A 16,645-nucleotide genomic window follows, 5' to 3' on the forward strand; every position below is an offset into this window, starting at 1 on the left:
AACTTATTATTACTACTATATCTTTTTAAAATCAAAAGAAACTAGTGTTTAACACGATAATTGTATATATATTTACTTACATACTTAGACATGATAAAAATGGCAAAGACAAAAGGAAATCCAAATGGGATAGTACTTACATTTAGCTGACATTTAAGAAAAATTAAGTATATGTGTTATCACTCTTTAGATCACTCATATTCACCTACTTATACAACTTGAACCATAGAGTTACCACTTCTGTTGAGGTTACTAGACAAAATATGTTTTAATGTACTTTCTGCAGAAATTCACTGCAACTACTTCAGTTAAATAAATCAACGTCACTTACATGTAGCAAGGTAATTTCTGCCTACATGAAAATAAGGTATTACACTATTAGTTTGAGGACTTCAAGAAAAAAAACAATGAAAAGTAAATTCCTGAAAATCATAATATCTACACCAACTAAATCACAACTATTTTCTTCCTTGAATTTTAAAAACCCCTAGGAAAGTCAGTTAAAAGTTTAAAAAATGCCCTGAGGAGTTAGTTGAGTGGTAGAATACAAGCTTAGCATATATAGGGCCTTATTCAATTTCCAGAGCCAATAAAGAATTTTTTAAGTTTTAAAAGCCTTCAAAGTCCACAATAAGTATTAACATAGCATGTTTTTCTGTAAGTACAATATGTATACCCATAAGTTTAAAAAAATTCAAAATCATAAAAAAATTATGTATGCTTTATTTTGTACTAAGTATGATAAAAATATAGCAAGATCAACCAAAGTCACTCCTGTCTTCTGTAATAAAAGAAAAAAAAAAAAAAAAAAAAAAAAACAGAGAAACTCCATCTTAATATTTACCTGTGGCTCCATAGAAAATCTTTCTCTTGCTCAGTGATTTCAGATAGAGGATCTCGTGTACAAATTGCTCGGAGTTGTTCTTTGTCATTTTCTCTTAATTCATTATCTCTAGCTAGTCTGTTACTCTGTAAAATAAAGCAATATCTTAGATGATTTTCTTTGCTTTATTCATTAATGATCCCCCCAAAAAGCAAATTAATTTTCAATAAACTTTACACTGCTTATTAACTACTAAAAATTTCTTCACCCCAAACACGGCATTTTCAGCAACAGGGAAGAACCAATCTAAGACAGTATTTGTGGAACAAATGCAGTCACTTAACATGGTTAATATTACCACCAATCACAATTAGAACAATAACTGCCAAAGTTAGTAAGGAAGACCAAATACTAGGGTATAGTAGTGAACCATTCAGCCTTTTTCCTGATGAGGTCTCCTAGTAGCATTCGATGAACTAATCTAATATTTCTGGTAAAAAAGAATAAGAAACAGTATAATAATAAAATAAAAATGTAAACTTTTTTTTTATGTTTCTTGCCTGAGCATACCCTTAATTGCTGCAAAGCTTTCAAATATAAAAAGTAAAAATAAGTAAGAGAAAAAGGGAGATGAAATACCCTCTTAAAATACTGTACAATGAATGTCAGGAAAGAAAATAATGTAACTTTTTGTATAATTCCAAGTAACGTATTTGTTTTCTTTACATAAAAATATATTAACTGGATAATTAATAATTATGAATACATATCATTAGTATATTGCTCAAAACAAATATACACTCCACAGTAATTTCCAAAGCTATAAATGAAAGCAGAAATTCATGATACATGGCTTTTTATGTATTTACCTTGTTGATTTATTCAACAGTGTGAAAAAATACTATTTGCACATATTTATTCAACAAGCATTTACTAAATATGTACAATGTGCTTTGTCCTGTTCTTGTTGCTGGAGTTACAAAACAGTAAAAGACCCTGCACTAACAGAGCCTCCATTCAAGTGGGAAATCAAATAAATAGAAAAGAAAAAATATTGTATACTTGATGTAAGTATGCCGAGTTATATAACAGAATTACAGAGTAGCTACTGTTGACTGTGTATTTCAAATAGAACATAATATTTGATTTGTGATTCAAATGACAAAAAGAAACTGTCCACGTTTGATCAGGAAGACAATTGTAGATGGAGGAAACAGTGCAAAGGCCCCAAGGAGGGAATGAGGAATGGTTTGATAGAAGAACTGGGAGAAAGCCAGTAAGCTTAGCGTCTAATAAACGAGGGAGACTCAGACAGATAGAAGGTGGAGTTCACAGCATGTGAAATATATGGTTCTGGCTAAACAGCTTGGATTTTATTTTTAGTGACAGCTATTTAAGTTATAAAAGCTATAATTTAATTTATGTTTCATAAAGATTATTTTGGCCACTGTGTGGAAGTTAGGAGACTATTTACAATAATTCAGGCAAGGGACACTATTTAACCCTCAACTTACTAGGAAAAGTCATCATTTCCACTTATCATCTGCATCCAAGGGATTATTTTATTTACTTATTTTTGTTTATATTTTTAATACAAAATAATTTGTAGTGATGATAAAAACAATTTAATATTTTATCCACATTTTCCTTGTTTTGAAATACAACTTTGTCAAATTATATAAACAACACTGTCAAAATGAAAATCACTGAACACTGATGGCTTGTAATTTTGTTGAAGAAGTTGGTCATCTCTGCTCAATAATTGCAAAATAATTACTTATAAATATCATCAGAATGATCAATTCAAGGAACTTTTAAAATTTTTACATTACCCTTTTCCTTCTAGTCACCTGCCTTCTGCATTTGTCCAATTAGAAAGCGTTTCAAGTAAATTTTGGTATTCAACGTCATAAAAGATAAAAATAATAATGCAAAATATAAGGCTGTTTAGATTCTTGTCACAGAATATTGAGATTAAATCATTATCAGTGAATAATAACGGAATGTGAATATCAAACTTCCTTTTTGTGCTTAAAAATACATTGTTTATTCATTATTGCCTTGAATTTGAGAAAATTCACGTAGGATACTGTCATCTGACATTTCATTTATATGATAAACTTAGCCATTATAATTAGAGTCTAGAGAGGTATTTTTCGATTGGGGTGATTTTGAACTCCCTACCTCCCAGGGACCTTTAGTAAGGTCTGGAGACATGTTTGATTGCCACAACTAGGTGTGGTGATGCTGCTGGTGTCTAGTAGGGCAGAGGCCAGTGACACTGCTGTCCATACTATAATACACAGAATAGCTCCCACAACAAAGAATTATTTGGTCTAAAATGTAGGACTGAGGTTAAAAAATAGTACTATAGAGTCCTACTGTCTGTCTCTACATTCCTATTATGATTTATCTAGTAATCGTGAATATTTTTTTCTTTAATTTTGTCATTGTGGGTGAAAAGTGAAAATTTATGTGCAATGAAAGCATAAAAAACCACGAATGAACAAAAATCCTGCAAAGACAATGTCTATAGATTTATACCTATGAAAAAGATGCTGCAAGACATTGGGCAAAGCCATAAGAAAACAGAAGGGTCTATTTTATATAATAGTTATAATTTATATCACTACTGTATTATCTTTCCATGCTATTATATCTTTCTGTATTTTCATATCTTTTAGTCTTTTTTAGCATAAATGAAAATAATGAATAAGGATGAAGTAATTCCTAGGATGATGAAATAGTAAAACATTTTCTGAAACATAATTAAAAAAAAAGTTTCCAACAGATCCAAATGGTAAATGAAAAGAGTAGGTTTAATTCTATTATAAAAATAAGCACTTTTTAAAAAGAAAAATTCTAGTAAGAAAGAATACAAGACACAAAATATCAATCCTTATAAATAGTTATAACTTCTAAAAAAAGAAACTCATATCTTTTAAATCATGTATACAGGAAAGATATAATACTTAGTTTACAAGAGCAATTAATCAACTCCTTACTAGGACCAGAGATATAAACTGATAAAGTGTGCATCTTTGTGCTGCTGTTACTGTGCCCAGGACGGGCATATTTCAGGACCTCTTGGCCCATTATTCATTGGCTGGTCTATCTATAACCTACAACAAGGTTTAAAAAAAAAGTGATAAATTTGGAAAATGGGAGAAAGAGACACCAACGAACAAAAATATCTCCTCTCACCCTAACACCTTTGCCCTTGAGAAATAAGGGACAGTTAATGGTCCTTGAATGCAGTTATCTTGTGGTTTCAAAGTTATGGCCAAGATTAAACAACTGGATCAATATTTAAGTTCCACTTACTTTATATTCATTCTTTTCTGGAGAACGAGGACTAATGTGGTGAAGATTTGCTATTTCCTGTGCTTCCAAGCTCAACTAACAAAGTGTTTAAACCTTAGTCTCAACTTCAAGGCTACTATCTCAGGGATCTTTTTTGAACCCAATAAACATTGCCTTTCCCTTGTTCAACCCTTGGTTTTTGTTTTGAGAGAGAGAGAGAGAATTTTTAATATTTATATTTTAGTTTTCGGCGGACACAACATCTTTGTATGTGGTGCTGAGGATCGAACCCGGGCCGCACGCATGCCAGGCGAGCGTGCTACCGCTTGAGCCACATCCCCAGCGCAACCCTTGGTTTTTGTTATCATACTTCTGTTTTATTCCTTCATGCTGCTTACCATAAATTTTAATCTTATATTTCTACTTACGTCTGTTTAACATTAGACTAAATACTTAATGGGGTCTGTTTAGTTTACAACTTTACCTCTGCCTATTCCAGTGCTTTACACAGAGTTGGCATTCAATAAAATTTATTAAACAAATGAAGGAGGGATAGGGCTCTGAATAGAGAATAGAGGAAACAGAGCTGCAGGAAAAATATCAACATGAAGAAAATTTTACTCTATTGTAATATTGTTCTAGAGCACAATAGTATTTGTTAGTATAACTAAAATTTATAAAACCTTGTCCAAAGAATATGTACACATATTTGCAGAAAATGATATAAGTATGCTAAGTTATATTAACAAGGAATTACTTAAAACACTCAATTATTTCCCTTACCAGTCCTGCATGGGAATAACTAAATCCTGCTTCTCGGGATACAGACCAATTGGCATGTTCTTCAATCACTGACATATCTGGAAACTTTACCACACTGCTGAACCAATCAAATTCCAACTCTAAGCATGGAGTTTCCTAAGAGATGGAATAAAAATTAGTTATGTATATATGTGTGAGAATATATGTATCTATACATGCACATAAATATTGTGTTTTACTGCATTAAAAAAAAAAAAAGAAAACCATCTAATTTATAACAAAAGCTTACTTTATTTGGATTTGACCCAGTAACACCAATAGGGTTCAGCAGATCTTCTAATCCATGAGGTACTGGCCAAAGATTCAAAGCCATTTTTCCTGATACTAGGGTGTCAGTATAATCAAACAAGTTTATATTTCCCCAGGCCAATGGACAGTGTTCCTAAAAAAGAAAAAAAAATATTCACTATTCTACAGATTAAATTATAAAGTGAATCTCAAAACATTTTTTCCCCTGGAAAAGAGATCTTAACGGCTGTCTCTATAACAGAAATATGAAAATCATATTGTTTTTTCAAAATTTAAGCAATTTCTTTCCTTTTTCCCATTTGTGTTTATTTCCTCCTTTCCCACTGAAATTATGTTTTTAAAAATTATAAATAGGAAATATGATCCAGGAGGCATGATACAATTATTTGGATTCAGTCACTATTATTTAGTCACTTTGTGTATTTAAAAATTATATCAATATGAACTCAGGATATATTTATCCATCATAAATAAATTTCTAAAGCTCTCCCAAGTTATTTTTCTATGATACATTTATTAATGTCTTACAATAGGTTTGATTTATTGATTTTTTAAAAATGAAAAATTCTAATTTTATATAATGTTATTCCATCAGAGGTATAATTAGGAGCTTTTGGAGGTAAACATAATTAATTGTTCCTTCTGAAATACTTTACCTCTTTAGCACCCTTTCGGCCTTTAACAGAGCAAATGGAAAGGCAAAGTCGAGCAGCACGAGGAAGATCAGGAATGTATATATCATAATTCAGCCATTCATTCCACCTTTGTAAAATTTTAAAGAAAAATAAAATTTACCAAAAAGTTTTAACCAGAATATATAAATGACTCCTACAGAGCATCAAGAAAAAGAAAAACCAAACAAAAAATAGGAAAGTGATTGGAATAGGCACTCTGTGAGATTATATTTAAATGGCCAATAAACATGAAAAAGTAGTCAATATTATTTGTCATACACAAAGTGAAAACTAAAATCTTATGGAGACATCATTATACATGAGAATGCCTAAAACTATGAAGACTCATGATACTATGGGATGGTAAAGTACTAATAGGAAATCCTACATACTAAGAGTTGGGGTAAAATTTGCTACAACCAATTTTGAAAGCATAATCTATTAATAGTGAACATACATACACCCAATGAACCATTTCTACTTCTAAGAATGAAACCATAGAAATGTGTCTATTTGTGCACAGAATGTTTATAGAAAAGTAATTTATAATACTCAAACTGCAAATAACCCAAATGTTTTTACAGTAGAATAAATTTTTATATTCACATAATAGAATATTATATGGCATTAAAAAAATGGAACAACAGTTACGAACAAAATGGATGAAATCCTACAATTAATGGGTAAGAGAAGCTAGACACAAAAGAATAGCACTTATACAAAACTGGAAAATAAGCAAAACTAACCCTAAATTGGTAGAAGTCAGGGAAGTCAAGGTTACCTTTGGGAAGGATAGAAAGTCAATAAATATATTGAGGAAGGGTTTTTCTCAGGTGCTAGTAAATGTTTTGTTTTTTTGACCAGTATAGTGAATATGATATTTATAGTATGATAATTCATTGAACTACACAATTCTGATTTGTATACTTTCATGCATGTTTGTGTGCTATACTTCAGTAAAAAATCCAAGTTTTGTTTGTAAAAATCAAATAGAAAAGAGAAATTAGACAAAACAAGAATTTATTAGTATGATTATCGTTGTATTTAATTACTTTTATGCATAATGTAGTTTTATACAAAATAACCTACTGGTCTAAATAAGTCAGTATATAAATAAGATGAAGAATACAGAGAAGAACATATTTGAATTTTAAAATAACTTCACAAGAAGTAATAAAACTTAATATTCATAAAATGGAAAGAAAAAAACCACTATAAAAAATAACAAGGTAAAAATGACTCAAAACAAATTCTCTTAATTTACTGGATGTTATGAATGAAATTATGTCTATATTTGGTAAACATTTTTGTAAAGACCCATGTATAATAAGTAGATTTAAAAAAAAATATTTTAAAAGCAATGGGGAAAGTATATGTACTTGAAAATCAAGACTGCCTAGAAGACGACCTTATTTCTACTGTTCCACCGAATGTGTGAGCCTTGTTTTTTGCCTTATCTGTGAAATGAAACCAATAATAGTATCTATCTAATAAAATTAAATGACATAATTTGAATAAAGGGATTAAAACAGCACATTGGTCCATGATAAAAGTTCAGGTGCTAGATAGGCTGAGGCAGGAGGTCTGCAAGTTTGAGGCTGGCCCTAAGCAACTTAGTGAAGATTCTATCTCAAAATAAAAATATAAGAAGGGCTGGGGAATGTAGCTCAGTGGTAGACATCCCTGGGTCAAATCCTCAGTACCCGCTCCCCACCAAAATCATCCATTTATAGTAGAAGACTTACATTTAAAATGCAAGAATTCTAAAGGCAAATACATACATACATACATACAAACATACTATTACAGAAATACAGGAAGAAGAAATGTGGGACTTAGAAAGTCCATAATATTTAAGAAAAATTAAAGGCATATCTACTTAAATTCACATGATTTTTTTTATCACTTCTAAATTCCTAGAATTGCTCATAAATTAATGGGGAGTATTCTATACATTTTCTAAGAGAGTCATGGCCTCGAAATCTAGTTTTAGCACTATGCTAATAGAATAAAATACATTTTTCTATTCTTCTAGAGTCCATCCGTTCCACAACACACATAAACCAAATTCAATACATACAAATCACTTTCTTATTTTTAGAAAATGGTTTTATATATACAGTCTAAATTGATTCTAATTTTGAGGGATAACTAGTACGTTTATGAAGAAATCATTAAGTATCTGCTTTCTAATAAGTTCATATACCTCTGCTTTTTTTGTTTTTGTAAACAAAAAAGTTAAAAAAATTTTTACTTAAAATTTCACAGTACTTCCATTGGGATTTTACCTTTTAGACTAGAGAATTCTTGAAGAAAAGATAATCAAATATAGCCCTTTCTAAATACCTACTTTAATTTGCTAAAATTTCAACATTTTAATCATATTATATTAAGTAAACCTGCCTTTAATTTTACTAACCTTTATTTTTGGTACTTGAAATAACTAGGATAAATGTACCTTGGGCTACTGTATTTAGGGGTCTTTGCTTGGAGCTTGTTGAGCTCTTTAGATGGGTAAATTTAACAGTTTTCACCAAATTTGGAAATATTCTGGCCATTATTTCCTCAAAACACTATTTTTCTATTCTCATAACAATTCCATCCAACCTGTGACAGACATGCAGTATGTATAGGAAATTAACTACTGTTGTAGCAGAAATTTGTAAAGATCCTGTGGTGTCTGTTGCTACAGTGTACCTTCTAACCTGAATAATGTATTTTTTGACTATAATAGTCCAGGTAGGGTGAGGAACTACATCTATTCCCTCTAGTAAAGATGACTACTATCTCTTTAAATGTCACCTGGGCTTTTAAAGATTACTTAATTACAAGATTGGAATTTTCTCTTTTATTTTTCTAGAACTCAAGTCTAAACTCATTATGAGATGTACTTCTGGAGTAGTTACTTGCTAGTGCTATTGCTATTCTATAATATCCTCTTTAATCTGTCTTCAGTGCCAATTTGAGTTCTCTTAAAATATTACTACTATTATATTTAGGGGTACACTGTTATTTCCAAACTCTATAAAACAGACAAATAAAAGGATGATAAGCTTTTAAACTATACTACCTTTTATTTCTTCAATACATCTTGGCACTAATAATTTAAAATATTTCCAATAACTCTCCCTTTAAGAAACTGGTTTGTTCTCAAAGACCCTTTAACTGAATGCATAAATATCTATTCTTAGGACTGATCTGAAGAAAACTGCCTCAGAGTATTCTGGCTCTGGAATTATTTGCCAACTCTCATTTCTTCTCATAAATGGCAAAGGAGATAAGAAAATAAAATGCTGAGTTTTTGATCTATGTGGAGAATCATCAGGACTTAACAGTAATCATATTCTGTTTTCTCCTTGAAACAATGGGAAAAGAGAATCAGAAAATTCCTTTGACTGAAATTTTAGAATCAATAAAGTGATCCTATAAGCGATACTCATTTGACAAAAAGTCTTTATGTTCTGTATGTATATATTCAATTGATACTATTTGCATAAAACTAATGATGTAAAATATTTCACTTTATTGATCACCTTGCTAAATACTAATGTGACTTTGGAAATATACACAAATATTCCCTTACCTGGGATTGGAACAAGGAACTCTCTGAGTGTTCACATTGTCACATAAGGGTTCTCCTCCATGGTAGATACCTGTTCTAACATAAATCTGTGGGGGAGGGGGGGAAAGAAAATAAGTATGTATAAAAATTTGTATTCAGATAAAGCTTTTCTGTTCTCCTTTTCTTCACATGTAGAAATTAATACTAATACAGATTGATCAAAGTTTGCTGTTGTTTTCATCCATTAATAATGATGGAGACATCAGGCTACCAAGACCCATAGTCACTTTTAGCTAGATATGTTAATTCAGAGTTGTTGTACTTTAGAAAGAGAAATTGGTGTATCCATTAGGTATTTCTTAAAACCTTTGGTAGCTGGAGCAGCACCCTATAAAGACATGTTTTGTAATAAACCACATGAATATTCACACGGAGTGAGATCATTTTGGTACTGGAGATTGAACTCGGGGGCATTTTACCATGGAGCTACATCTTTGATGGTTGCTATTTATGTATTTTTATTTTGAGACAGGGTCTCACTAAATTGCTGAGGCTGGCCTTGAACTTACAATCCTCTTGTCTCAGCATCTAAAGTTACTGGGATTGCAGGCATATGTTAATTACCACACTAGGCACTAAGTGGGATTAATAGTGACTATAAGAAGATTTACTTTAGGTTGGATTAGATTTTATTGCTAAACTAGTTCTATAAAACTTTTGGTTTTAAGAATTCAGAATTATCAATTTTAGAATTATAGACTTAGGACTGAGAGATATGCAAAAACTGAGTAGATGGAAACTCAAACAGAATTCATTATATATTTTTATTTTCTGAGATTTGAGTGTTTTTTTTCCTCTAGTCATCTGAAAACATACTGTAGGTCAACAGGCTATTTGTATAGTTCAATAAAAAACTTTATATAAAATTACTTGTATAAAATAATAACATCAGCCTTTGACCTTACCTTATCAATGTCTCGAATATTTACATTTACATAGGTTGCACAAAGAATTTTTATTCTGAGTGCGCTATTTATAACCCAAAGGGATTTGGTAGATGTTTCTCCATTCATATATGGTGTAGCTGTGGAGATGCGTCTAGAATAAGATGGCATTGTAAAACAGTCCATTGGCAGTTGAGAGTACAGGCTTTCTTTAGCCATCAGCATCAAATTGGGCATCCTCCCAAGCATTATACAGCTTCTTATGTACTGTAAGAGATTAAGAAAAGAGGAAAGAAGCCATTTCCTGTAAGGTTTTCCATTTTAAAAGCAATATGCAAGAGTATTATGAGAATTTACATATTGATTTGCAAAAGTGATTAAAAAATCAAACATTGTAGACCACATTTCTTTCCAGTTACTTATTTGTAACATTTAAAATATTAACATTGGGGAATTAAATGCAGTTAGGTTGTAGCACCTAACTCCCAAATATTAGTAGGATACTAAATTGAAATGGTAGTTAGGATAGAAATTTTTAATATAAATGCGATGGTACACATATTATAATAGCCTATTTTCTTACTTATAATCCCCACTAGACCATAAGTAACTTGAAGGCTAGAACCATGTTTTGCTTGGGACTATAAATCAGTACTTGTTATGTGCTTCTCTAGTTATTTCTTAATAAACAGAAAGGGTAGGGACATATTACTAATACATCTTAATAGTAGATCATGGAATTATTTTCCCGAAATATCTATTTTAATTATATTCTACTGCCATTACTTGGGAGAGGATAAAAATTATAAAATACTTCATATTTTGAGGTCAGGTAACCACCAAAATTTTAATTCTGTTAAATATTTATAGTATAAAAATTAAACTTACAAATGATATTTTCCAATATTTATTATTATCTAATTTTCAAGAGGTATGCCTTTAAAAAAAGAAGCCAATTCTTCTGTGATTACTTTTTAAATTTAAAATCAATATTTTTGAAACTTGTTACTCACCTTATACTGACTCAGAGGATATTTTTCTAGAAAGTATTCATCACATCCACACACTTTTAAAATATATTTGCCCTGATATTCTAAAACACAGAGTTTTAGTTGCTCAGAGGATAGCAACATACTTCGAGTTTTTTTCCTGATTGCCTCAGCAATTACTTGTTCTGGCACACAGTCATGGTTGATTTTTAGAGTATACTTCTGTTTGTCATTATTTGGCGAAACTATTACCCAAATCACCACTATTATTTGTCCTGTAACAGGAAAACATTATTAGATGCAATCATCATGTCTATTTCATTTTTCAAGAGACAAATTTCAAGTATGTACTATCCATTACTCTAAACATAATCATATATGATTTCTAATCATTCTAATTAAATACAGGTAAATATCTGTTAGAAACAAAAAAATGTTCATGTATGATCAGGTTGCCAGACCAGGATCATGACTTCTGTTCAAAGCAAGCATACAAAGCGGGAACTACTGGGTCACAAGTACCTAAGTCTAAGGTAATTTATATTTTAAACTGCCTGACAAGGGTTCAATCCCTGTGAAGAATAGTTCATGATGGTTTCAAAGATTCAATAGTTCCTAAAGTGAAAGACTATGGGAAGTAAAGAAAGAATGGCACAACTGACTTATAGATGCTGAATTAGAGTGTTGGAAAATATAAGGGAGGAAAGATCGTAAGATAAAGTTAAGTCAGGAGGTACTCTCCTACCCCCCGAAAAATATGTGAAAATGGAAAGATTAAAAATATGAGAGCTATGTTCGGAGTCCAACTTTTCAACTCTCCTATATGGTGAAAATTTTCAAGTGAAAAGAGCACTCTATTTTACAAAGTTTGCTACAGGAGAAAAGAATTTTGAAAGATCTTATGCTACACTGCAATAAACTACTTTGAATAATATGGGTGAGATAGAAATAAGATGTCTTAAATTAATTCTACTAATAGAATTTTACATTAATAAAAGCATGCAAGGTATTCTATGACTTCAAACTTAACTTTTACTTTGTTACCTTGAAAAACAATTATTTATCTGATAGAATACTTATTTCTAAAACAGCTTGCATATTTTCAATCACTATGATCAGAATTAATTATTGTGCTTCATATTAAATTTTTTTCTTTGTATATATAATACATAATGATGAGAATGTGTAAAGTTTTTTTTTTATTAAGTTTCTAGTTATACCTGCTTTTATCTATCAAAAGATAATCAGCTCTAATTCTGTTAGTACTCTAAAAAACAGTGAATATCAAATTCAAAGTTCTTCAGTTTCAATGAGATGAAAATTCACCAACAGATCAGCATCATATCCATACAATTCATTCAATCAATAAATTTTTACTGTACACAAGTTATATATTTAGTACTCAAGTATATCTTGTCAGTACAAGAAATCCCTTCCTTCAAGAAGTTTATTATCTAACTAGGTTTAAAAAAAAAAAAAGGACTGTATAGAAGAAATAAAGACATCGGTAGAAGATTTAGCTCTAGTAACAATTACAGTAGACCAAAAATTATCTTACCTTTATCTAATTTATTATATATGTGCTTTGGCAGTTCTGGTGAAGATTCCACATTTGGAGGATACACATACATTGCTCTACTATGAGGTGAATTGAGATCCCTAAGATCCACAGCTTCTTTACAAACATTCAGAATATTTCTTCGGAAGTCCTGTACTTCTGGATCTTTAACCATATCAAATTCACACACTGGCATACCGATAACAAAACCTTGGAAATATTATATAAAGGATGCAACATTTTATTAAGCACACAGTATAAACAGGTTTCTTACAAACAGGGACTATATAGATTAGAAAAGTCACAAAAGAATTGAATTTGTCTTGGTTAAAAAAATCTGTGATGAATACATAAAGCAATAGCCAATAAAATCCCTAATATTTTAATATATAAATATATTATATATATATATGCATACATATAAATATATTGATATCTATGCCAATTATTTTAGAAAAACAACACAATACTGTACTGGGATATAACAAATCTTAAGTCCTCCTATAAATGGTATTTCATAAATAAAACTTTAAAGAATATCAAGGTGTTAAAAATAGTTCTATAGCTCAATAGTCAAAAATACTTCAGATTTTAAAAGATTTTTTTATAGAGAAAGCTATTTATTTAAGATTATACAGATACTGGTTCAGACAAAGATATTTCAATAATGAGACAATGGTTAGGCTCCACAGTTATTTGCATTTTAGAATAGGATGACAATGCCATCTAGTTGAAAATTATACCATACCAATTTCTCGATTGAGGATCTTTTCTTCACGGTTGCCTACTGGTTCAATAACTTTTAAAAAGGGTTGAAAAAGCCGAAGGTCACAAAGTCGTCTTGTTTCATCAAAAAATTCTTCCCTTTCTGCTTCTTGGGTAACACTTACGAAAATGTAAGAAGATTCATCTTGAAGAAGTTGATAGAGAGGGTATTTTCTTGCTTCTTTAAATAGTTCATGCTTTATAGTTATTAATGTAGCCTCACGGAGGCATTCTAAAGTCACTATCATTCCATTTGGTAGTAAACATTCTACTAGGATTCTTGGGGGCATCAAGTGGATGCCCCACAGTTCACCTGATGATGGTCGTGGAGGCATTGTTCTGATCCTTTACAAGTTTTACATATAAAACTACTTTAAGAAATTAGATGTATGGCTGTTCCAAAGCAAAAACCTAAATGAAAGAAGGAAAACTTCTGTTAAAAGAGAAACAACTGTAGAGAAATACTGTTACAGTATTGCTAAATGCAAAAATTCACATTTTTTATAGATTGAATTGAATAGGTAAAGTATTAATTAATCTTAAATATTTTAATCAAGACTGTTGCCCTAAATTAGGGCTTAAAGAACAGATTTCAACAGAAGTCATAAAAACCACTTGTATTTAGTTAAATCTAATAAAGTCATTTAAAAAACATTATATTTGAGGAGGACAGTGTTGAGGCCATGGGAAGAATGCAAAGTAAGTTGTAATTCAAGCCCAAATTCCCATCACCTATTAACACCTTTATCACTTGGTGTTATTTTATGGAACATCAGAATTTGGACCAGAAAGAATCTTTTTTTTTTTTTTTTTTTAGGTCATAGATCCATTGCTCTAACTTTAAAAAAGTAAGTAAAGCCTACAGAAGTCAAATTCTTTTCCTTTTCCCACTCTTACAGACCTCAATCTGCAGTAATAAAAAATTATATGGTCTTTCTTTCCTTTCTTCTTTTCTCTCCTTGTCCCTCCTTCCTCCCCCAACCTGGGGATTGAACTCAGGGGTGTTCTACCATAGAGTTACATTCTTAGTCCTTTTTGAGACAGTGTGTTGCTAAATTGATGAGGGTGGCCTCCAACTGGCAATCCTCTTGCCTCTGCCTTCTGAGGCCACCATGCCCACCCAGCTCTCTTTCTTTTTTAAATCAATCTGTAATTTCTTCCTTTTTACTAGAGAGCACTGATTCTTGTCTAGGTGATATACCATTCTATTTTTTAAAGTATGATGTAGGTATATATTCCCAATAAAGTATAATCAATTTATTTTCCTTGAAGTATGATGATGAATTTGCAATGATGCACACACTTTCCCAAATATCTCAGTCCTAATACTTCTTTCTGATTGAAATGAATTATTCTATGACCCATGACTCTGTCAGTTCCAACCACCTGTGTGAAGAACTCGTATGATTTTAAAAACTATTAAGTGCTATTATAACTTGAAGGCCCTTATATTCTTAGACTTCAACAATCTTAGGGTTCTTTTGAGAGAGATAATCAAAACCCACAAAACTTAAGTTTATTTCTTGCTGTTTATATTTATGTTTTCCTTTATTAGGTAAGTTAAACTATAAGGGTACAACAAAAGTCAAGCAAGAGATAACCAAAGTCAAGAGTATAAAGGTTATGTGTATGTTGTCTGTGGGGTAAACTCATAGTTACACAACAGAATACATGCTATCACGGAGAAGTGCCAGATTGTATAAAAACACAGTGTGGTCATTCAACTCAATGGAGGTTGGGGCAGGAAGCACTCTCACAGAAAGTAACACATGAACTAAATTCTTTAGGGATAAGCAGGAGTTGGGCAAACAAAATGAAAAAGCATTGAGAAGGATAATGCAATCCAGAAACCTGCAATCCCTGACTCCCCAATACCATACCTATTAATATCTAACCCATCAATAAATTCTCTTTAATTTGTCTATATTTCTTCATTACCATTCTGAGTACCCTGGGTTGGGCCACCACTATTTCTTGTCTGGATCACAGCAAGGGTCTATGTGCATTTTTGTTCACTCCTACAATCCATCTTCCTCCTCACAGTCAGTGTAATCTAAAGAGAGCAATAGTCCCTAATTTGATCAGCCATTTCAGCTATGCCAATATTCACTTGCAAACAAGTAATTATGATATGTTTCAAAGTTGTAACATGAATAAGATGAAGGGGGTGAGGAGTTGGAATAGCAGAACTTTCTAGCTGTCTTCCCACCTCTGTTAAGCAAGATTAACTGAAAAGACAATGATGAATATAAGAAAATTATTTTTTGATCGTTGAAAATATTCTTCTTCAAACTTACACAAAAAATCCAGTGAAGTGACAGGATTTTTATAAAAATTTCCTCTTAAATTAAAGAAACCTCACTGGTTAGTAAAAAGACCAGATGGATCAATCTGTGTGCACAATTTCAGAAGAGACTTGAACTAAGCTTTTTAAAACATAAAAAATTTCAAGAATGCAAGGGAAAATGCCAAATGACTACTTTTAAATGATGATCTGCCTGCATAAAGAAGTTCAAATAAAAAACAAATCCAAAACCACAAGCCACACCAAAATAGCAGCTGTGTTTATGGTTTTCTTTGTTGAATAGTGCTAAGAAGTTTATGTTATAGAACTACTGGGGCAACTATTTCATACCCAGAGAGTCTCACCTGTTTTTTATCTAGGATAGATTATTGATTTTATTCTACTATAGCATATTTGTCATCATAATACCTTTCACAGCACTATGAATATTAATTTAATAGTGAAAATGAATTGCAACCTGAATTTTCCACATAATAACCATGAGTACTTGATTTTCTACCCTAACATCGTAAAGGTCTTAAATACTCAAGATGTACCCTTTTCATAAAGAGAATAAATACGATCACAGCTATAAAACATTTGGAGATCACAAAAGGCAAGCACTGTTGGTCACTATGGAAATAATTATGTAAAAGACAGAGTATATTAAAT

General features: G+C 31.2%; 1 protein-coding gene across 3 annotated transcripts in view; it reads right to left on the minus strand.

Annotated features, from left to right (window-relative positions):
• Positions 1–16,645, minus strand: part of Pik3ca (phosphatidylinositol-4,5-bisphosphate 3-kinase catalytic subunit alpha) — a 78,151-nt gene that overhangs the window by 17,092 nt on the left and 44,414 nt on the right. For all 3 annotated transcript variants that reach the window (XM_071615454.1, XM_071615456.1, XM_071615455.1), the window contains 9 exons: positions 13,673–14,100; positions 12,925–13,134; positions 11,391–11,641; positions 10,399–10,644; positions 9,455–9,540; positions 5,854–5,959; positions 5,178–5,330; positions 4,910–5,044; positions 845–969 (listed from right to left, as the gene is read on the minus strand). In XM_071615454.1, the coding sequence (XP_071471555.1) occupies positions 845–969; positions 4,910–5,044; positions 5,178–5,330; positions 5,854–5,959; positions 9,455–9,540; positions 10,399–10,644; positions 11,391–11,641; positions 12,925–13,134; positions 13,673–14,024 (1,664 nt within the window). In that variant the 5' untranslated portion in view covers positions 14,025–14,100. The remainder of the gene's footprint in view (positions 1–844; positions 970–4,909; positions 5,045–5,177; positions 5,331–5,853; positions 5,960–9,454; positions 9,541–10,398; positions 10,645–11,390; positions 11,642–12,924; positions 13,135–13,672; positions 14,101–16,645) is intronic.

The sequence above is a fragment of the Marmota flaviventris genome, chromosome 8 (genome assembly GCF_047511675.1).
Source record: "Marmota flaviventris isolate mMarFla1 chromosome 8, mMarFla1.hap1, whole genome shotgun sequence".
Taxonomy (NCBI): domain Eukaryota; kingdom Metazoa; phylum Chordata; class Mammalia; order Rodentia; family Sciuridae; genus Marmota; species Marmota flaviventris.